This window comes from Aythya fuligula, chromosome Z (assembly GCF_009819795.1).
Source record: "Aythya fuligula isolate bAytFul2 chromosome Z, bAytFul2.pri, whole genome shotgun sequence".
NCBI classification, from domain to species: Eukaryota; Metazoa; Chordata; class Aves; order Anseriformes; family Anatidae; genus Aythya; species Aythya fuligula.
The window spans coordinates 23715340-23739144 of record NC_045593.1 but is presented as its reverse complement, the minus strand read 5'-3'; the positions used below and the strand labels follow the sequence as shown (position 1 = coordinate 23739144).

The 23805-nt window shown below is 37.8% G+C and overlaps 1 protein-coding gene across 3 annotated transcripts in view; it reads right to left on the bottom strand.

The window, feature by feature from the left end:
• The window catches only part of MAST4 (microtubule associated serine/threonine kinase family member 4), a 200719-nt gene that overhangs the window by 11124 nt on the left and 165790 nt on the right, over nucleotides 1-23805 (bottom strand). For all 3 annotated transcript variants that reach the window (XM_032205667.1, XM_032205666.1, XM_032205668.1), the window contains 10 exons: nucleotides 15410-15618; nucleotides 14548-14686; nucleotides 13403-13535; nucleotides 12540-12705; nucleotides 9504-9605; nucleotides 6431-6553; nucleotides 6088-6200; nucleotides 3252-3379; nucleotides 2925-3157; nucleotides 971-1171 (listed from right to left, as the gene is read on the bottom strand). In XM_032205667.1, coding sequence (XP_032061558.1) covers nucleotides 971-1171; nucleotides 2925-3157; nucleotides 3252-3379; nucleotides 6088-6200; nucleotides 6431-6553; nucleotides 9504-9605; nucleotides 12540-12705; nucleotides 13403-13535; nucleotides 14548-14686; nucleotides 15410-15618 — 1547 coding nt within the window. The remainder of the gene's footprint in view (nucleotides 1-970; nucleotides 1172-2924; nucleotides 3158-3251; nucleotides 3380-6087; nucleotides 6201-6430; nucleotides 6554-9503; nucleotides 9606-12539; nucleotides 12706-13402; nucleotides 13536-14547; nucleotides 14687-15409; nucleotides 15619-23805) is intronic.

Genomic DNA, 23805 nt, shown 5'->3' with positions numbered 1-23805 from the left:
AAATTCTCCAAAATGCATGGACAATAGCACTGCATCTGCTCACCAAGGTATTACAGAGAGCATAAGGCATATGTGCTTTACAACTTGGAGGTAGGTGAAGTGTACAATGTCAGCGCTCTCCACCTCTGCTGGTCAGAACCAAAACCTACAACCCTGCATAAAATTCTCTGCCACGCTGTGGACTCAAAGCAACCATAAGTTACTGCCAAAGCCACCTTTGAACACATGAAGCAGAGCGGGGCTGCATTATCACACCTACAGATACTAAAAGATTATGCCTAAGGTCTAAAGGCAGCACATGGCTGGTGTATGAAGTTAATGCGTAATCCCACTTCTGAAAAAAAAAAAATCACTTAGTTTGGGAAATTTGGACTTCGATTCTGAACCACTACAATATGAAGTCTCAGAGCTTCACCTGGAAACACTAAATACTACTGCTACTATACTTCCACTTATGTATAGCAGCATTTCTGGCTTCACATGGTGATCACTCCTTGCAAGTCAATGTAATAGAAAAAGGAGCTTATTGGCTATTTCCGCTTTAGGGACACTTTGTTCTGGTTTATCACTTTACCTTACAGGAGATGGGAGAAAACTAGCCACGCCAAACATGCTGCTGTAACTGAAAAGCAGTTATTAAAGGAACTGTACATAGCAAGCTGCTCAGAATTTAAGCTACAACCATACTGCAGGACGGACAAGGACTGAAGTCTGCATCCTGCTGCACACACATGTGGTCAAAACCAAAGTAGTTACCACTAAGCTACAGTTTGCTTGTCAGAGAAGGTCTCTTGGGTGTGATCTGACCACTGTAACTGTATGACTAGATTAGACCATTATGATTATGGGAAAAGGAAAAACAAAACTTGACCTGGAATTCATTCTGGATTCTCCAAAATCTTACATTTACATTATAAAACATGCAGTATGAACAAATCACGACATTTCGAATCAACAGATTTATCTCTACCTCCTGGAATCATGAGGGACAAAGCACTTGCAGAAAGGGACTTTGTGACTTTTCCAGACATCTTCTTTTTCTCTGTGCTTTCTAATCGCTGACGAGCCACATGAGATGCAACTTCACTGGGTTGTTTTGAGGAGTTATCTGTGCTGTCCACACTCTCACTTCTTCCATTTATCTGATCTAAGTGTTCTGAAAAACTACCAACTGTACAAAGAAGAAGGAATAAACATATTGAGCAAAAATTGGGGGTCAGGGAGGAAAAACTGTACTGTTGTGAGATGGTGATTTTTCCTTCTGTCTATATATCCATAGAACAACACTTCAGAAATCTGAGTAATTCTTTCAGATATGCATAAAGGTTAACAGAATGAACTGATGCAACAGTGACTGCAACATTGTGTAGTCACTGACTAAAGCAAAATGTAGACAAAAGCAGAAGCAAGTTTGGTAGCTCATTATGCAATGCTAACCTTGAAGAACTTAATGATTAAGTTTATGATTAATACAATTATTTTTCATATGAACTTCACCTGAAGTAAATTAGAGGTTCCAATCCTACATAAGTTGCCAGCTTAACAAACTTCAAAATCATTAAAAACACTAATTATATTTATAACTACTATCTACAGCTTTTATTCTTTGAGTATTTTTCTATCACTTCCACAAGGAGGAAGATACCTCGCACCACAAAACTCAGTATACAACCACAGTGGTGTTAGTCTATCATAGGTAATGATTTTCCACAATGCTCAATTAAGGACAACAGAATTTCATGCAATTAAAAATAAACAAACAAAAAAAAAACACATGAAGACCCTATGCCAAGTGAATAACCTGTGAAAATTTTCTTCAAAGATGCCAAAGTGAAGTTGTGTGACCTTATGAAACAAGCAACAAGAGCAGGTCTCTGACCTTTGAACAAAACAAACACCTATTTTTTCTTCAAGGTCACAGAATATCCTGTTACTAATGCAGCACCACAGAAAAAAATGAAATTATTCTTAAGTGTAATCAGTAAGTTATAAAAGAGCGAGAAGTAATTTGAGTTAACATCTGTGACTGCTGTGCTAACTCCATCAACGTAACATTGAGGAAGGGAATGAGCCCAGCTTAGAAAGCACACTCAAGATGTTGGACAAGACAAGAAGATGGAAATGGTTATACAGCTGGATGGGCTTGAGGATATTTTCCCAGAAATGGTGGGTGGAAGGGAAGAAAATACAGACAATAAGGGAAATCACGGGCATAGGAATAGAAAGGATACACGATACAAGGGTTATCTTGAGATAACTTATTGAGGTAAAAAAATGTAAATGTGGAGAGGAGGTAACCGGAACATACATAGGGTCAAATGTGAGACTGATACAAGCTGAGATCTGTGTTAAGTAGCAGTTTTTCCCACAGAAACATGGAACTCTCCTCTGAAAGTACAAACAAGCAAGATAGTAGGGCCCTGGATCCTCCTGCAATCTATTCAAATGTTTGTGTTGGGAAAGGGATGCATAAAGGAGACATATTATTTAAGGAATGGTTTATTATGCTTCTTCCTAGATTTCAAATGAGACAACTACAAACCAAAGGCAACCTTACAAACCAATTTCTACAAACCAAAGGCAACCCTGCCAATTCTGAAACAAATATACATCACTGGAAAGTCTTAACTAAAAACATGTAACAGTGCAGCACAGAGTGTTAGAAAATAGCTATACAGATCAGCTGGAAAGACTCCAGGATGATCAATCAAAAAATCATCAACCTAGGCATGGGAAGGTATAAAAATAGTGCTTAAAGTGCTTATGGGACCTATGACTCATTTTCTCCAAACCAGAGCCCTCTTGAGTTATTTTCTTTTAAGCAGTACTGAAATGCAGGATTTCTAAATCCTTGAATTTAAGTGCTAAACAAAGACTCACAACTGTTTCTAATGTCATCAGGCAAGAGACCCACCCTGAATTACCTGATAGTGTGGAGCTGCTGATAGTACTTGCTGGAGTGGTTACTTCAGGTTCATCTTGCACTGTTTCCTCGCTCACTAACGGAGGCTTTTCCTGTTCTTCCCGGGGCCCCACTAAGCAGGTAGAATCATCCTGTTCTCCTTCAGCTGATATGGCCAGCTTTGGCAGTAAACCTGAACTATGTCGCTGCCGGCTACTCTCAGTGTCCGAGGAGGTGGATGTAGATATTTGTTGTCTGCAATAAAAATAAGCAAACTCTCATGCAGTTAGCTGAGATGAGGTGGCTTGCTAGCTGACTAGCAGGATGTGGACCACTTCCTTCTACTTACATTTCAGAATATTCTGAACTCCAGCTTAAAGATTCCACTGAAGGCAATGTCACACTCTTTGTTTTGTCTCCTGCATCTTCCTTTTCTTCACCTTGTGTTTGAGTGACTCGGTCTATGCTACTAAAAACCTGTTACAGAAGAAACAAACAAACCACACACAATCATATAAAAAAGCCCAGCCCTCATCACTGACAATTGATATAAAAAGATATTCAGGAAAGTACGTTTATTTCAAGTGGTACTCTGCATGTACTCTCTTATACAGTATTTCACAGTGTAAACTTCAAAATTCTTGAGCCTTTTTATATTTCTATACTTTCTGTTCTTAAAACGTTTTGCTTTCTTGGCTCCATATACAGGGTCATGAATAGTATCTCTTCTCATTACAAATTCATCAGCTTTCTCTGCATTTCACTGTGTGAACCACAAGACTACAAACAAAATCCATCGCCTTGGGGTCTCCATGTCACAGGATCAATGCAAATGCTGAATTTACTCATAACCAGAAAATCACAAAAGAAAAAAAACGCTACCTAGGAAACTGACTAAGTATCTGCCAGTCAGATGTGGAAAGCAGACAAATGAATCTCAGAATTAAAGAATAAATTCTCAAGAATTTAAGACTGAGAAGGAAAGGATAAATTACTTGGCTAAAGGATTTAGAAAAAATAAATTCTTAACATTTCAGAAGTCTGCTTGCTTAGCTGACAAACAGCATATAGAAATTGTCAGCTGTATATTCTACAGCTTGGCAGTTGCAGCTAGGGCACAGTGACATAATGACATTAACTTACTAAATCATTATTATGGAACAGAGGGGGTAGAAGCACACAAAAGCCCAGAATCAAACAATGGTTGGAAAGGATTTCTGGAGGCCACCTGGTTCAACACCCCTGCTCAAGCTGGGACTCCTAGAGCAGGTTGCCCAGGACTATGTCCAGGCTGCTTTTGAAAATCTCCAAAGAGGGAGACTCCACCACCTCTCTGGGCAATCTATGCCAGTTCTCTGACACACTCTCAATTACAAAAAATGCTTCCTTAGGTTCAGACGGAACTTCTTGTGTTTCAGTTGGCTCCCACTGCCTCTTCAAGGTATCTCCACAGAGGCAAGTTATCTTGTCCAAGGTATCTTCAAAAAGACTGAATCATTTACTAATATCTGAATTTGAAACATGTCACCAAGTGAAAATAAAGAGTTCACACAGAAAACAACTATATCTACAACTCCTGTCTCTGCTCCTCCATGCTATCACAGATACCATATATGTGTAGTACTGCAAAGCCACTACGAAATATACCAGTTAATTAAAGCATAACAAACAAGATACAAACAAACATACATTTTTCACAGAGTTTCACAGAATTTCTAGGTTGGAAGAGACCTCAAGATCATCGAGTCCAACCTCTGACCTAACGCTAGCAGTCCCCACTAAACCATATCCCTAAGCTCTACATCTAAACATCTTTTGAAGACTTCCAGGGATGGTGACTCCACCACTTCCCTGGGCAGCCTGTTCCAGTGCCTCACAACCCTTTCAGTGAAGAAGTTCTTCCTAACATCTAACCTAAAACTCCCCTGGCTCAACTTAAGCCCATTCCCCCTCGTCCTGTCACCAGGCACGTGGGAGAATAGGCCAACCCCCACCTCGCTACAGCCTCCTTTAAGGTATCTGTAAAGAGCAATAAGGTCACCCCTGAGCCTCCTTTTCTCCAGGCTGAACAAGCCCAGCTCCCTCAGCCGCTTCTCGTAGGACTTGTTCTCCAGGCCCCTCATCAGCTTCGTCGCCCTTCTCTGCACCCGCTCAAGCACCTCCATGTCCTTCTTGTAGCGAGGGGCCCAAAACTGAACACAGTACTTGAGGTGCGGCCTCACCAGAGCCGAGTACAGGGGGACGATCACCTCCCTAGCCCTGCTGGTCACGCTGTTCCTGATACAAGCCAGGATGCCGTTGGCCTTCTTGGCCACCTGAGCACACTGCTGGCTCATATTCAGCCGACTATCCACCATCACTCCCAGGTCCTTCTCTGCCTGGCAGCTCTCCAACCACTCATCTCCCAGCCTGTAGCTCTGCTTGGGGTTATTGAGCCCCAGGTGGAGGACCCGGCACTTGGCCTTGTTAACCTTCATGCATTTTTGAATTACCTTTAAATAGTTCTTAAAACGTATTAAACAAACTGCTCATTAATAGAAAGCTTTTGAAAGTCACTGCTGCCTACTATTAAAAGCATGCTCATTAGGCATTCTGCTTCTTAATCCATTATCTCCTGTCAATTTTTCATCTACACTATTTCCTAAGTATGTTCATTCTGCATTCCTTGCCCAGCAATAATTAGCTGGGATCTCTTCCCCTCTGGACACTCAGCTTTGTCTTCAATTCACAGCATTCAAATCACTCACTCAAATCCACTTTTTTTTTTTTTTTTGACCAAATCACATGTTGCTTCTTCTTTACAGTTTATTGCCACTTAAGCTCACCACTACTATAGGCTAGTACTGCAATCTTTGTTATGCCATCATCTGCAAGTACAACTGGAGAAACGTTCAAACTATGCATAAAGAAAACCCACATGCATTTTCTAAAGAAAATATCAAACTATTTATATCATTTTCTATTACTTAAGGATTCAAGAAATAATTTTCTTATACAATATTTTCATGTTTTTGGTATTCATGGTACCCATTTCATTCTCACTTAAATTTCAGTTAATGTTTCAAGAAACATTGTATATGTACACCCTGTATACCTCTTTCATATCTAACATTTCTAAACTTTAGAAAAGCATCAAAACACTTATGCATTAAATATGTATTAACATTATATCAATTTTTACTCACTTTAGAAAATCTGTGTGAACATGAGGAAAACTGTCTTATCTCCAAATTAAAATCTTCATCATTTGTATCATCTTCTTCCTCAGTTTCCATATGGTGGTATTTCTCAGAACGAGCTACAGACAAGTGTAATAAATTATTTGAATTGGCAAGTAGAAAAGGGTAATAAGCTTTATTATTAACTGAAAGCACAATTATATTATTAGTTCTCCTGAAATGTCATACCACTACTTAAATTGCACAGCTGCCAGAGTTCTGACACAGGAGATTCTCAAAGCATTAAGAAAATACACAATCAAAGCAAGGTGTTTATTGATTTTTTTTTTATATGCAATATAATACCTACTATCAAAATAACTTGTGTCATCTTCGGACTCCAACTGTGGAATAAATTCTGCTTTCTGCCTCAGCAGACTATTCCAGTCAAGGCTCCTGAAGAACTGATGCTGCTTTACTTCATATGCACCACCTGGGGGAGCCAGAGAAAAACACTGAGCAAATGACAACAAATCCACTGACATTAACTCAACTAAATCCCTCGTGAAAAAAATGCAAATTAGCATGGAAAGGCACAGTCATCACCGCAGGTACAAACTCCTACTACCCTTTCTCACTAGTATCACCTAAACATGTCAGAGCACCTCTTCGTTGCCATTTTTCATCAAGGTTGGCATTGCAGTTTCTTATTCTTCCCCCTTCTAACATTTCTATTTTTCTGGCCACACTGATTATGCATTGGCCATGCATTAGTCTGAAATAAAAACGTAAACATGTGTATTACATGAGTTATAAAGTAATTACAAGTTATAAAGTAATAAAGAATGATTCTTCATTGCTGCTGAGCGTAAACATCATTGGTGATTAGGAACTCCTTTTCTAAGACAGTAATACACAATTCTATAGGAAATAACGTGTATTTTACCTCATTATAGATTACTGCCTACTTTTTATAATGTGTTAAACAACTACATTAGTTTCAAATTAATAGACAACAACTGTAAAAATGCAAAATACTGAAATAACAATAAACAATAACACGCTGAAAATACCTGGGGAAATGGGTGGAGATGTTTTAATAAACATAGATTTAATTCTGAAAACATGTGTGCTACTGCACAGGAGTTACTCCAACTTGATATACAGCATAAACTTTGGTAAGTCAATGTTATGTCAGTACAGAGCCATGGAAAAAGCATGAATTCTCCAGCACTGACCTCTAAGTCAGTGCTAAGATTTCTAGGTTTTGATTTTCTGACTGCAGCAGGGAAAAAAAAAAAAAAAACTCATAAAAGCCAAATCTTCCCAAAGGAAACCAAAATCATATCTAATCATAAGTAACTAGTCAAGGAGTGATAATTTTCCTGAACATAGTAATGGGATGTTAAAGCAAATGGTGTAATTCTTCATTAGATATCAGACACTTCAGACCCAAAGAGATTGTTGGTTTTTTTTTTTGTTTGTTTGTTTTGTCATTTTCCTTCTTCATAAGAATACAGTATCTGTCTCTCTTCTTTCAGCTTGACTCTGCCACTCAGGTCTCCTGAGCAAACACACAATTACCATTTTCATGGAGTGTTATGCAGCTAGCTAATACTTATTAAACAGATACGGCTGTCATTTGAAATGCATGGTGGAGCCTGGGATAAACCATGTTATTTTCCAGTGCCCCCATGGGACCCGTCATGTTGCAGCCTCCATTTCTATGCATTGCTACTGACACTTAAAAAAACTTTGTTGTGGTTTCTAAACACTCCTTTGTGCTTCAAAGAATGACTGCAGGACTCTCTTCTTTAGACTGCCAGCTCTTGAGAGACCACAAACTGTCAAAGGAAATCAGCCCCTAAACAAACAAAACAGATGCTCCATGTAGCTGCACTGACCATTACAGTACTTAAGCCAGCCTCATTCTAGCCAATTCACTTTCTCATCCAGCTACAGCAAAACAGAGGCAGAATTTCCAATTTACTTGAGATCCAGCCTCTCACAGGTTGACACTACATTGCTAGTGTTAATGCATTACACTGCATTAACACTACATTGACCATTGTAGTGTTAATAAAGTGACCATTGAAGACCATTCTGGCAATGAAACAATAAAAATGCCAGAAATTTTGTGTTATATGTTTAAATATATATGTATATATGTAAAATATATAAAACATATATATTTAAAACAAGGGAACAGAACTAGCCCTGGCTTTTCATTTTGCCTTCAACAGTGGTGCCTTCTCCAGTAGATGAAGTGAGTGGAGAAACCATCTTGGACATCATATCTCCCTCACTCTTACTTTATTCGGCACTGGGGCAAGAGAGAACAAACTTTACAGTATGCCACTTACTCCAGACCATCAGCTACTGGGAAGGCTAAGGGTTGTTCATATTCCATGTAAGCAGGGAACAAGAGACACGCAGTTCAGTCATTTCTGTCACTACACCACTTCCAAAAAGAAGACCTGTAGTTTGAGACCATGTCAACGGTACTTGGGGTCTAGGCTATACTCATGTTCCCCCTGAATGGCTGTGATAAGGACAATTATAAACTGATTCCCTAAGCTCCTTTTTATTTATTTTTTTTCGCTTTAAAAATATGCATCCCACTCTAACTGCTGGACTCAGTTTTGCCAGTAATTTTCTAAGTAGTTATGTTGACTCAACCTTCCACTTGGTTTCCTTAGTGTCCCAGTGTATTTATATTCCTGGAGAACAATACTCACTACAAGTAAGACTATAGTTTATATTCAGTCTCCTGCCTTTTTTTTGCTCTGTTTATTTGCTTTGCCCAGCGGAATGGTAGTCAGTGACTAGGGGTCCCATACACTAACACTTTAAAAATTAACATGTAATGTTCATTACTGCATCTCACCCAAATTCCCATGTAAATCCTGCTGCTGAATGTTATTTCCTTAACATTCATGCTTCTGATTCCATTCTTTTTCGTGCAGTATAATAGTGCTAAATGAGAATGATAGGATCTTTCAGACAGTCATTTCTGATTAACGCCTGGAAGAACCAATTTGCCAAGTAAAGATACTTCTGAAAAAGCAGGCATCAGTTGTATACGTCTTCCCCTTCTCTGTTTTTGAGTTTCGTTATTTAGTACTGCATTCATGAAGTAATCCCATCCTATGCCTAACTGGATGTTTGAGAAGTTCCTGTTTTATTATTTCAAGTAAGAGAATAATAAATGAGAATAACTACATGTAAACACCACAGAAGGACAGTTATCACTTGTTTAAGGTCTTATTACTGGTTTGAATCTGTAAATTAACCCCTGCTATAACAGCATGTCATGCTTCTTGCCCCGACAAATGTTTCCCAGACCTCCCATCTCCACCCCAACCCCCCAAAAAAGTGAACAAAAGCTCCAGTGGTGAATATATTTCTAAGACACTAACAAAACTTTTAGTAGTTCTCCTAACCTGTTCCCAGTCTTTCCAAAGGGTTCTGCCTGAGCAGCAGGGTAATGAGATCCTGAGCATCTGGAGGTGGTGCTTCATCCTTTTCAGGCCAGTTGATTTCATCTAGCAAGAAAAAGACAGTTTCTTATTATTTAATTCTGATCCCAACATTAAGGAGAAGCTATCTAAAGCCATCATTGTAAGCTAACAGTAAAGTCAGAGTTAAGACAACTTTTCCAAATTGCTCTGTTGCATACCAATTACTTCTGATTTTAATATTCTCTACACAGATTTAATAAACTTATTTTTATGCTCCCATTTTCGTCAGAAGTATCCTTTAACCCAAAACAATGTTTAACAGCAAAATACAGCAATGCTTGGCTTGTGGAAAAGTATTGCAAAATTTCATCAAGCTTGTATGCTGTCCCTTTTCCCCGATGTCCCCCTATTCCCCTGCCAAATCATCATGGTTTAAATTTCAGTCCTGTTCAATGGAAACTACTGATAAGATGGACACAGCTGACTTGACCCAGCAGTCACTGCTTACATCTGTAGTTCTCTAATGCTAGACATTCACTAAAGTCATTACTCCCATGACTAAGGGCTGAGGTATTGGCCTCTGCTCTGGAGAGATCCATGCCAATGTAGCTTTTTTCCAAGTCTCTCATACTTGAGAAGAAACAACTCACTCTTCTGATTCTTACATTATTAAGCCTTTTGCACTTCCTAGCAAGTTGCACTGAAATCCTGCAGTCACAATATTAGACTACACAACATCCAGGTAGCGCTGATTAAAAATTCTGCTAAACCCTGATTTAAATTAAACAGTGGAAAACAGTGCCAGTTTCAAGATCAACATGAACTTTATGACAGCTTACAAAGCTATTTTCATGTGATTTTAAGCAGAAGCTGCGTCCACAAGTGTAATATATTGCAGGTTTAGACAAAACCCTGCAAAAGTTTCTTGGAAGGTACAGGGATTTCAGCATCAGGAGACAGAATACTAGGATCTCAGAAAACAGAGAAGGCTGTTAAAGTTTGTGTTGTAATTATACGACCTAGATTTTTTCCTTTAAAATGGTCTCCATTGAAGATACAATGATCAGAATTTACACAGGAGTTTCACCTTTGCATTTTGAAATTTAAAGAAAGGTACTGAAATAAAAAAACACGAAATGTAACCCATTTCGGGAGGCTTATTTTTAAACACTACAGTTTCAGATACCTAATTTACACTGAAGCTTCCCACCATTTACTCATAAAACTTGAGGGGAGGAACGGCAAACCATAATAAAGAAGAAAGAAGCTAAGATGAGGGGGCCAAAATGAGTAGATTGTCAAGTTGAATGCAGCCTTCACCAACGGAAACTGGAACAAAACTCTGTGCTATGGTTTGGGTTCTGTAACATGGCTTTTTCAGTTGCATACAAAGGGACATATATTTTAGCACAGGAAACTTATCCAAGGAAGCAGTTCTCTTACAGATAATTCACAGTAGGAATGATTTCAGGAAGACATTTAAAATCAAAAGGAAAAGCATGACAATCAAACATTAAAACAAGAAAGTAAGCTGACCAACAGCGTTGTAGAGTAAGTGGGAATGAATCAGGTTTGCAAAAACACACTTCCACAGATAATTTGACATGATGGTTTATAAAATGTAAAATTAGTGCAACATACAAAATAAAGTCTAAAGTCAAATTTGGTCATTAATTTTCAACTATTCCCCCACATTCTCCCAGTCAGGGAGCATAAAGATAAAAGCACATGTGCATGTGTCTGGAAATGCAATAAAAACATGAGTTATTTCCATGTTTGTCTGCCTACAGCTTCCATTGCAGTCTAAATCTGATTTGGAAAATAAAGCATGAATAAAGCTGCACTGCAGCCACGAGGCATTGAGAACAAAGCCAGCATTTGCTGCTTGTGTTAATTAAACAGTTGATTCTCTTTGTCACTCAGGCTCTGGTGTATCACATCAGAAAACTGCACAGTTATAAATCCATAAACAGCTAGGGTGTTTTATAAGGAGGAAACTCTGCTATACTACAGGTAACTCTCAAATACATTTCATTAAAGTTTGCAAACATGTCTGGCTTTTAATGTCAGAGGCAGCAAAAAGTGAGATGATGACAGACTAATTCCTTTTGTACAAAGGGGATTTGACGAGTTCTCAGAGAAAGAGGAACTGGAGGTTCAGTTAGTTTTGTCTCTGTTGAGTTTGTTTATTTTGGTCTTAGTTAGCGGACCTTTTAGGCAGACTGTAAAACAGACTGGGAAATATACAGTAACAGAGGTGCTATTCTGTTGAACTTTCAGCGTAAATAGAGGCCTTCTACATCTATGCATCTGGGAAATTTATGGAAACAGCAGGTAGGACAGTAAATGATCCTGTTTAATTATCATTCAGTTTTGCCACAAGCCACAAAACAATACTTAGGGTCAGCTTGCAGGTTAAGATCTAAAAGGTTATTGAATTTTAAATGAAAGAAGAACAGCTGTTACAGAAATAACATTACACTAGAACAATCACGAATGAAATCATTAACAATCTGTGAATTGAATTTGTTTCCTTCTCTTTCTCATTATTTATTATTTGAGAGACATTTGCTTTAGGGTTTTATCACATCTTTGTTAATTTCTTCATTGTGTCATGAGGCATTTTCCCACTTATGCAAATTTATTTTAACCATTTCTTCTCTGGTATAATTTCTTTACTAAAGACTGTTCTTTACCAAACACTGTGCCATGGAGGCGCTACTTTCCTACTAATTCTGCTTTTCTTTTTCAAACAGTGTAGCTTCATCATTGTACTCTATATCACTGCACTTCTGTACTCAGTAACAGCATATGGTCAATTCAGCTTTTAATATATATTTATTCTTACTGCTTTGACAGCAAATCAAATATTACAGTATTGAAATAATGGTGTCCTTTTTGAGCAAAACTAGCTTGAAACTTAGTGTATCAATAATGTTGTAAATATCTTTACTATTAAAATAAATTGAATTTTTTGACAGCAAACTAAGAAATCTGATTCTTCGTGATGATCCTCACCACTGATTACTTGTCCAAACAGCTCTTCCGGTGTATCTCCAAAGAATGGCACACAGCCAACAAGAAATTCATAAAGTATAATCCCCATAGCCCACCAGTCCACTGGTTTTCCATAACCCTGTCTCAGTATTACTTCAGGAGCTATGTATTCAGGTGTACCACAGACCTAAAACAAAAGAAAATAAGCATGATGGTGAATTTAGTCTAGTTATGTCATATCATTTGTACATCTTGAAATGTAAAATAACTTGGAAAAAAAGAAAAATGAAATTCAGTATATCTTAGGATTTTTGCATAGTGCATTTTTAAATGACCTATCTACTCATATAAGTAATCACATTTACATGTCTGTCACGCAAGGGACAGTTTGTTTTTCATATGTGCAAGACTGTCACAACAAACATTTTATTTAATTTAAACATATCCTTATCTTTAAAAGAAAGTTGTGACAGTTTTATCTTAAGTAACTTTTACAGCGAACAGATTGTGAGCAATGGTAATGAGGCATGCTTAAAGGGAAATGGGCCATATCAAGGATTTTAGCACCCTTGGTTGTACAATGCATCATGAGCTCCACAAGTACTCTGCTGAGACTTCTGAATTCCTTATAAAAACAGTTTTCCATTTGTCTCTCTCACAGGCTCACTTGCACACAATTAGGTTGTTCATCTTACTAATAGACCCAAATGTAGAAAGAAAAAAGACTACCATAATCTGCAGGGCATCAGAAGAAGTAACTGACACACCATCAGAACAGCAATGCAGAAATAACAACAGCTTATGTGGTATTACAGTACATTTTGGTGGCAAAACATCAGTTCATTCAAACAACCAATGTAAAAGTGAAAAAGGCTGTGTCTTACTTGTTTATCAAGGAATTCTCTGGCATCCTTCTCAATGTGACCCTCATACAGATTGGTAGTCAAACTCATTAGCCCCACCTTTGACAGACCGAAGTCTGTAAGCTTTATATGGCCCATGGATGTTACCAATAAACTGAAAATTAGAATGATTTGGAGTTACTGTGATGTAATGCAAAATTATATCCTTATTATTATTATTATACTCAGAGGAAAATGTTTCAACAGCACTGCAAAAATATAAAGACAGCTTAAAAAGAACTTTAATCAAGTACAAAACAGGTGAAGAATATGACAGTTGCAAACGTGTTATTGTTGTTACCAATGTAAATGAAGTTTCTATACGCAATTTCACATCTTAAGAGAATCAACTAAGCGTTACAAGTTAATGCTAGATTATTTGAACAAAAATAAACAGTAATTCTGAAAGAACTGGAATAGAATTAATCCGGCTTTGGAAGCGAGGTGGGCATTTTGTGCCTGTAGCAAGCTGGGTCATTCATTTGAAAAGAACTCAGATATTAAGTTAGCTGGTAACACTACACTGGCCTGAGGTGTCGCACCGTGAAGGTATTTTCAGCCAACAGATGTGACCGATTCATTTTTATTTTTATTTTTTAAAGTGAAACGGGGAGAAGATTAATGGAGATACAACAGCCATATTTTTCACTACAAATACATAGTGGAAAGCCTCTGTATATTTAAGTACTGGATAAAAAAAGCAACAGGAGAGATTTCCATAGTGTTCAATCTTATTCTTGTAAATGCAAATAGCAAAAACCTGCATGTTGTTGATACTTTGCATTAACCTGTTTTTAAGCATACTTAGAACTTTTCGTTAACATATAATGTCAATATGCCAAAAAAAAAAAATCAGTCCTCCATTCAGTCAAAAAAAACAAGTACATTTTTCTTTATCTATTCAGATAGCCTCTTCCATCTTAAAGGACTTGTTAAAGAACACTTTTGGAAACATACATTCCCTATAACTGCAGATAATGAAAATTCACATATTAGGCAGAAATTGTAAATCCACATAACATTTATGATATTAAAAAACGAAACATTTCCGGTACAGTAAAATTACACTTTTCTTATTTTATCTAACCATTTCAAAGTACTCTTTTGGTTATATTCTAAATACATACTTGTCTGGCTTCAAATCCCTGTGTACAATTCCATAATTATGAAGGTATTCCAAAGCCAGAACAGTCTCTGCAAAGTACATCCTTGCCATGTCTACAGGTAAGGGACCCATATTCTTCATCAAAGTAGCACAGTCTCCACCTGTGGAAACAGGACAAATGTTCCAGATGATGCCATACATTCTGAGGTGTACAAGCATAATCCATATATGCTGCAGAAGCAGACACAAATTGCAGTCATATATGTTGATTTTGCAGTCAGATGACCCAATTTAGCATGCAAGCACACTAACTACTGAACTGAAAAAACCAGCATGAAGCTGGGATTGAGTGGTACAAGAGTTCAGCTGGAAACCAATAAAACCCACGCTTCTGCTTAAAAAAAAAAAAAAAAAAAAAAAAAAAAGTTCACACAGCCACAGCCTCAGCTGCAGTAATTCATCTTTCACAGTCTTTGTCCACTGTCTTCCTCCAACGTCAGCACCTTTCCAAATTTCTTCCTCTTCCTTTGCAAAAAGTATTGCAAATACCACAAGACATGCTAATGAAAATTTGAACTCCAGAAAAGTTCATTTTCACATGAACTTTAAGTGGTAAGATACTTATAATTACAGTCTATGAAAAACTTTATTCAAAGATCAGTTATCCCCCATTATAGCAGGAGAAAAAGTGTTTTAAAAGACCTCACACTAAGGGATAATGAATGGGAAAAAAAAGCCACCTTATTCTTAAATTTAGATCCTAAATTGTAGTGCCAGCATACAGAGGACACACAGGGTATTTCCAGAGAACTGCAGGGATTACATTTCTTTTCTGGTGTGACAAAAGCTTGCTCTTCCCCTGTAAACCACAACAGACACTTTACCTTCTACATATTCCATGACCATACATAAATGACGTCTTGTTTCAAAGGAGCAATACATGCTGACAACAAAAGGATTTTCTGCAAACGTTAGGATATCACGCTCAACAAAAGCTTGTTGGATCTGGTTTCGAAGGATGAGATTTTGTTTATTAATTTTCTTCATGGCAAATCTTTGTCTGGTTTCTTTATGTCTCACAAAATAAACCGCACTGAAGAAGTCCAAAAGGGGGAGAAAAAGAAAAAGCACTAACTGTATTAAAAATGTATTTTTAAATATATATATTTAACAACTAAATACATGCAATATATTACATATATCTAAAACATTGTAAAAAGATTTGGTTTTAATTTAATGGAGTCGACAAACCTTTCAATATTACAGAATAGCTAAAGACTTCTTTTTGTTTCATCATCAGGATCAGTTTCAGTCAACACAAATTAGTACACAAATTGAAAACAAACAAACCAAATAGCCCACCCCAACAAAAACAAATGCTCTCAGCTCAGAGTTTGGGAGTTTCCATCAGCAAAGGATTATATATGGAAATCAGTCATGGCACAGTGATAAAAATCATTCTGACAAATGCTTGTTCTGTAAGTGTGCAGTCAGCCAATTATGACTCAGACACTGTCTAGGGGATTTTAAAACATGTCACAGGTTTCTCATGAAGGTTACTCAGAATTTGCTCGATGAGGTGGCTCCCTCATTGCCAGGTGCAATATGCATCATCTTCTGTACTTGTTCAGAACCTGACATCAGCACTGATCCATATCAGGGGTAGGTCACCAGTGGGTAATCCAAAATAAAGATCACTTAACAACATGATAATATGGGATTAAGATGCATCTTGACCTGCAGAATTTCACTGTGGTGTTGGGTATAAAGTTTCCTGTAAACTTGGTTAGATAAGGTCATGGTGCCAGGGGAAGCGAAGTTAAAGAAAACCTCACATGGTCAAACATTCTTGCTTTCAAGGCTCAGGAAAAAGAATCAACCTGCCATGAAACACTGACACAGGACATGACTGCTGCATTTCTCAAAATCCCTTGAGGCAAATCTTGAAAACATACCTTGCTTGAAATCCACTTTGCAGCATTTAATGCTTAAAGCATCTCCAGTATATAATTACCACAGTAGTGAGTGATTACAGAAAGAAAGGACAAAAAGGAGAAAATAGAGGGAAAAAACAGGACTCAGTTATGTAGTTTTTAAATTCAATTTGTTGTCCCCGTGAGGTCCAATTATCAGTATACAAGTATTTAAGTACGAAAAGCAATTTTTGCCTTACTATTTTTATGAAAACATCTTCACACTACTACAAAACTTAGAGACACTTGAAAAATCAACACTTTCTACTTTCCTTTGTGGAATATTTTTTCTAGACAAGAAAGTTTCTCTTACTCTTTCTAAAAATTTTCAATAGTCCCTTGCTGTTTGTTGTTTGAACATAGCATAGGGCAAGTAAAAGACATTACACCATTATGAAACTAGGGGGAAAACACCTTGGGCAAAACCGAAGACAAACCCCACCCTTAGTGCCTCCTACTAAGTCTTGCTCCTTGCCCCTCCCAAGCTCAAAGAAAGACCAAGTTATACAACTCCAGTACTCCTCCCTACTGGCTTCATGACTTTTGTCCTGCAGCTCTTCCTACCACTCCCACTACACTAATTTCTTTCTCCGCCTCTTCTGTACAACTCGTCCTTTGCTTTTTCTTTCCTTTATGTTGTTTTCCCTCCCTTTTCTTGTTACCTGCTGTTCATCTGTCTTAAATTTCTTAACCTCCTGTAATTTCATCTTTTCTTTTCCCTTTTTTCAGTTCCTTTGTGCATTTTTGGCTTGTAGAAAAGTGGGTCTTTCACACGCCTGAAGCCTCAATGCTTAAAAAAAAAAGAAATACCTCTTTTCCTATGGTAGCATCTGTAGAGTTGTTGCTACTGTATTTAAAGATGAAAAGCTGGTAAATTTGAACTATTCAATCCAGTAAAATATCTGAGACATGCTGGCTACTTTTGCAGCAGTTCTCCAAATTACTTTCTCTAGCCTTGTAGTTGCAAGCAGATAATTGTATAAATTTGCACTAGAATTCAGTTATCCACAACTCCTTAGAAAAAAAAAGTTTCATTCACAGTATACCAGATTCACAAGACAAATGCAACGCAGTTCTCTCTCTTGCGCTTAGATATGCGTACTCCGTTTATATGATACAAAATGATTTTAAAAGATCTTCTACATACAAAAATGCATATCATTACTTATGCACATCCTATGTTGTCTCTCACAGTAACCTGAGCAAACAGCATTATAAAGAAAACTATACCCTGAGGAGAAGCAAAGTATTCCTATTGAATACCTCTCTCCCTTCAGGATGCTGCCAATTCACAGTAGCTATGCATTTCTCTAGCACACCAGTACTTAGCAAGGCACTGCATCCTGTACACTGAGACATATGTGTTTCTCAGCTACCACTCTTTGAAAGGCAGTATAAGAATTTGCTGAAATGTCACTAAAATGATAAATTGAAAATGCAACTCTCCCCCTCCCCAACATTAAATTTAGAAAAAAAAAAAAAAAAAAGAAAAAATAAAAGCTTATGCATTTGAAATAAAACAACACAACAATCTTCCTGGGACCTCAACTTAATCTAAAAAAATGGAAAGCTCGGAGTAAAGCACATAGCTGCCAAGACATAGAAGACGCTGAACTTCCAAGTAAAAAGATGAGATCAACCAGAGTGAGTTCTGGTACACATTGATTTCGTTTTATTTTGAACCCTTACTTGCCATCTTTGAAGTATGCTTCTGCTATTGAATAATAAGTCACAAAGATTGGGATGGCCTTTCTATTACCCTTTGTGTTCCCTGAAGCTGTTCCTTGCTACACTCTCCTAATTCCTGCACTGAACTCACTCTCTTTTCCCCACAGGCTCACTATCCTCTGTTGCTCTCTATTCCTTTACTTTTCAGGATGCTATTCCTGGAGCATTAGACAGAAGTTTATCTTTGCTTTATATGTGCTTTTATAAGAGCACAATACCTCACTCCAATTTTCCTGGCATTGATCACTAAATGCTCACAGCTCGTAATTTTTGGTATGTTATAAAGAGAACTGTCAATTTGAGGATTCCTTTAATACAAGAGAAATGCATTTAGAACACCCAGAACATCTGACTGCCCTCTCCATCCACTCAAGAAATTAATAAATTCTGGGATTGTCCAAACACCGCCTCCTTCCACTTCCAACATAAGTTTTTCTCTCAGCTTGAACAAGCATTTATACATCACCTTTAGATAGGCACAAATATAAAGCACTATGCACATGTGTTGAGATGACAAGAAAAATGAAAACAAATGTTTAACTTCATTCTTGTATTGCTTCAACTTAACTAATATGCAACCTACACTTCAAATCATACAACAAAAATTCCTTTTTCCTTATATTACTTACAGGCTGCAGGCCTAGTTTACTAGACCTAGCTCTTCGGTAACTTCAACTTCTAGATCCATTTTACAGTATCATCTGTCTACATTCAGTGCCTGAGGTTAATGTTGCCATGTGACTTGCTTTGACCTGATTCTCTCATTTGCCAAAGGACCTTGAACTCCTTGTGGAAACAAAGGTACTGTACTTTCTGTATTCACTGTTTAAAAGTCACAGCTGCTAACCAAGCACTACGCTTCATTTTCACAAGCAACTTCCTGAGAAGAGACTGCTAAACTCTGTACTACCCTGGAATTAAGTCTGAATTGTCTCCAGCGCCAGGCAGCCATTTGTGAGGCCACAATTCGTATCACAGCACTACAGTAAAATTTACAGATAGTTATTTAAGACCAGGACTCACAAGCAACAGTGTACCACCTCCTAGCTAGAAAATGTGTATCACCACATCAAATTTATTTGTGGGCAAGGAAATAATGCTGCCTAAAGCACTGCAGCATTCCTAAGATAAGCATCCAGTGTGGTGTAGGTGAAGCGCACAGCCTTGTCTCAGCAACATTTTGGATATATCCTATTCTGCGTAGTGGCATACAAGATGCTGGCCATCTGAGAAAGAGAACAGGATAGCTGTGATTCTTGGTACTAGTCCTATTTGTATCAACATGTCACATAATTTTTGGCCAGACTAACCACCTGTCCATATCTAACTGAAACAACTTTTTCTACCTTTATGGCAGCCAGTAAACACTGACGCACAGTGATGAAACCACTGTCAGATTTTCTGTAAATAAGCTCAGTAAGAACTATTCCATATTTGGAAAATAAAAGCTTGAGTTCTTCACCAGTTTGTAGCACGCTGCACATTCAGGAACAACTCAATTTGAAACTGTCAATACTGTAACAACCTTTCTCTACCATCAGAGAAGATTGTATTAGCTATCAAATATTAGATCCTCACATATGTATTAGCTACAAAAGAGTACATTTGGCCAGGGCGGTACTGAGAAGGGAGGCTCACTCTACAACAATGAAGTCCATGAGTTCGAAGTTCACTATTTTGTATAAGTCCACAATGAATAATGAGTATAAGATACAGAAACTGCCAGCCTTGTTTTTAAGCTGCTCTTTAAAGCCTTGGGCATCAGAGCCAAAACCTCTTACTCTGTGTAGAGCAGTCACCCACAGAGGTAAAAGGAAATAAAAAAAAAAAAAAGAAAAAAAGAATACAGTTCATTTGATCTGCAGTCCTCTACGAGGTGGTGCTATTTAGTACCATTCTCAACTCAACTAAACATGAGCAGGTGGAAGAGACAGTAATGAGTATTCATTCACAGGTTAGGGGCAGTGGCTGCTCAAGCCAGTGTTGCTGATGAGTTGTGAAACTTATCTAGTGACACAATTAACCAGTGTGCCATGCAGGCATTCGTTACACATATCTCTTTCTGTAGAAGTGAAAACACTCCTGCCAGATGTGGTACCATGTATTTGCTTTAAGGAGACACAGTCAAACATCAGTAAAGACCAACTGAACTAACATCACTCCCTTCCCTGAAATCAATCTTTATTCTGTTGAGCTAGCTCAGGAGAACAGGCTGATGCCACCTTAAAGACGTAGACTACCTGCTGCCTCTCAGAAGCTGAAAAATGGGGAAAAAAAATGTTGCTTTGAGTGCAGTAAAAGTTTAACATTTGGGACGTATGAAAAGGAAAATTTTGGCTGGCTGAAAACAAGTCAGATAGACAGCTTGTGAAACCATTAGTGACTTGGCCTGTGTCCTACATGTTTACTGATTCACAGCTTGTTTAACTTCTTGTATATTCCCAGCCTGATACACCTCATCTACTATACAGTCGTTTAATTGCACTACAAATGAGTTTACCCAAACAATTAAAAGCAGAGAAATCCTAAGATATTTACTCAAACCTTCACAAAACCAATAGCTTATATTTAAACTCATCAAGTTTAACATATCTGACAAATCTCTGCTACAGCATGCCAAGACCAACAATTACCCTGTCAAGCAAAGCTTTCCATTTCACTAATGAAGGCAAAAACACCACAATAAAGTCAAAGACACCAGAATGCATACATATTTTGAATTGCTTCAGAATGAAAACCTCCCGTATATCCTCAAAGTAAATATTACAATAGCATACTAAATTTAATATGTCAGAGCACAAAATATGCCCACTGACTGAGAATAAGTCAATGAAGATCATGCAGAATTCACACATCCACATTATTTCAAAAAGTTAATGGCCTGGAAAAGCATGGAAGTAGAAAAAAGCCTTGTAGCATAGTAACAGTAACTTTTATTTCAGCTGCTTATACTTGTAATAAAGTGCAATAAATGCCTATGGGTCAGTTTATTGCATTGTATTCACGGATGAACAGATAGTGTTGCTTAATTACACTTCATTTTGTAGATGGCTTAAAAAATACACAGGTAACAGTGATGTGCTCCCCTCTAAACTTTACTCTAAGTTTTGAAAAAAACAAATCACCAATTGTCAAGAAAAAGAATATGTGATACTCATCCGAAGTCTGTTAATAATACTGTCCCGTTTATCTGACTTAACACAGCAGAGAAATTCAAGCAAACAGAAGTTCTTAAAAAAGTGGTATCCTAGAGAATTTGAGTTCAAGCATCCAAAACTTTGCAAAACTCTGAGCAATGTTAAAGACGAGGTGCTAACATCACTTTTGAAAGTGATGAGCAAATACTTTAAAAAGTCTATTTCCACGCTGTTCACTGAATTTATTCCTTTCCCTCTAAATTAGTTTATATTTGGCTGTATCTTTTTCTTTCTTGTTGATTTTTCTTGTAAGAAGTAACCATTTAAACCAAAAATCCCAACCAACAAAATGCACTTTGTTGTTGTTTGCTTAAGCATGGAAACAATAGCACTCCATTAAAGCTGATAATTACCAGCTTACCTCTGTTTAAACAGTCAATAAAGGCTATAATGATTCATTCAGAATCCAGATACACTCCAAGCTGCTCAACCTCAATCAGCTCTCCCTTTCCTCACAACTTTATGGGGGTCTCAACAAATTTTTATAACATCTATGACAATTTTACCTGTTGTATGTGTGAAAGGTGTTTCACCCAGTAAGCGTTTATTTTCCCTGCCACAAGCACAAGAAAAAATATCCTACATGTCTACATCACATGTGCCATAGAAAGCCTGGGCTTTTCATCCTTTCTTTTTCACCTTTCAAATCCTTACTTGTCTCTCGTTTCAAACAGATAGCTCTCTCCAGTCTGTATCTCTTAATGGTTCATCAGGACTTCTTCTGGCTTTAAAATGTATGGAGCAAGAGCCCCAGGACTACTGCACCTCTGACTTCTGGTGGCCAGCCTCACACTGCTGGTTGCAGCATGTCTGTGTGCCACCACTCCCTCTTTTCTCCACTGCACACCAACCCAAAACTCTAAGAAGCTGGGCAGGTCCAGTGACTCAGACGCCCTTTTCTCTGACATGGACCTACCCCACGTGGTTCTTCTCTTCCTCCAGCAAGACAAAGAGGAAATTGGGTAGGAGATGAAAGAGGGAGGGAGAGAGGGAGGGAGGGAACTAAGCATCTTCCAAGGGAAGGAAGAAGGGATGCAGCCAGGGAGGGGAGCAGCAGCTCCTGCTAAGTGCCAGAAGAAAGGCTTTTGAAGTCTTAGGGTAATTTGGAGAAACTAGCATACAGTAATGAGTTTGCCTAGGGAGAAATTCTGAGAAAATGAACTGTTAAGAGGTTGAACATTGAAAAGCTGTATTTGGATATTTACATAACTTTAAAGCAAATTATGCTATCTCCTTCAGGCTTTTTGCTGAACTATGTAAGCAGGTCTGGACACAAGTAACCCTCCACATATGCGGTCATGATGAGAAGCAATAAACACCACCCGTCCCATCAGAGTTTGGGGTTGCCTTTAACTAAATATGACCAGGGAGAGGCATTACTGTACCCATAATCCCCAGACCATTAAAAAAGCACGCATAATTCCAGTGGGTATATCATGGGTGCTTTCTCTTCTGAGTACAGGGTCTTTTTAAAGAGTCCTATCAGATAACTGCTGTTTCCCACCTTAAGTACAGGCAGCACAGAGTAGAGACAGTCTAATGCAATCTGCACTGAGAACAGCACAGCCCTTTCCTTCACTGCTGCTCCGTGACATGGCCTCATTTGGTGATGGGCTCCTGAACTCCAGACAGAAAACTCTATTTTGAACCAATACAACTCTCAGGTTAAATCAACAATAATAGTTCCTATTCGGACACATTTTAGTGCTGAGAAGGAGCCAAACAAAGGTCTTATAGGTGGCACTTGATCACAAATAAGACTAAAGACAGAAGTTCTGTCCACTGGCAGGCATAATCCCTGCAGTGTAATTCCACAAAATAGTTCATGCTCACTTAAGGCTTGGGCTAATGTAATTCTCACTTGGTCTTCCAGGATTATCTACAAATGACTCACATTACCACTGAGAAGTAAATTGTGTACTTTCCAAGTACTCAGAAAATTCAACCAATAAACAGTAATTCCTTGAAAGTTGTCTTGGTAAAATCTGAGGATAGGTGAGAGTCCACAGAGACAGAATACAGCTGTTTAGCACTACTTCTGGAAATTTCTTTCTACTTTATCAGTATTTTTAGGTCAAATAAGCACTTTTTAACAACCTGTCTCCCTTAAAGGTGTAGTTTCATTCTGTTTCAGATCTGCACAAACATCAGCTGTTTACAGTATTAAAAAGGTGGCTTTAAGTCTATCTTTTAATTTATTCAGATTTAATCTTTGTCATTATACGTAACCTAGTTCTGAAAAATCTTTGTGGTACAATATTTAGTATATTAATGTACTACAGTATACAGCAATTCATCATTACTTAGGAGGCTACCAAAAAGTTTTTCTTCTGAACTTCAAGTATTAGCAGCTAAGGAGGAAAGCAGAATTAAGAAAACAGC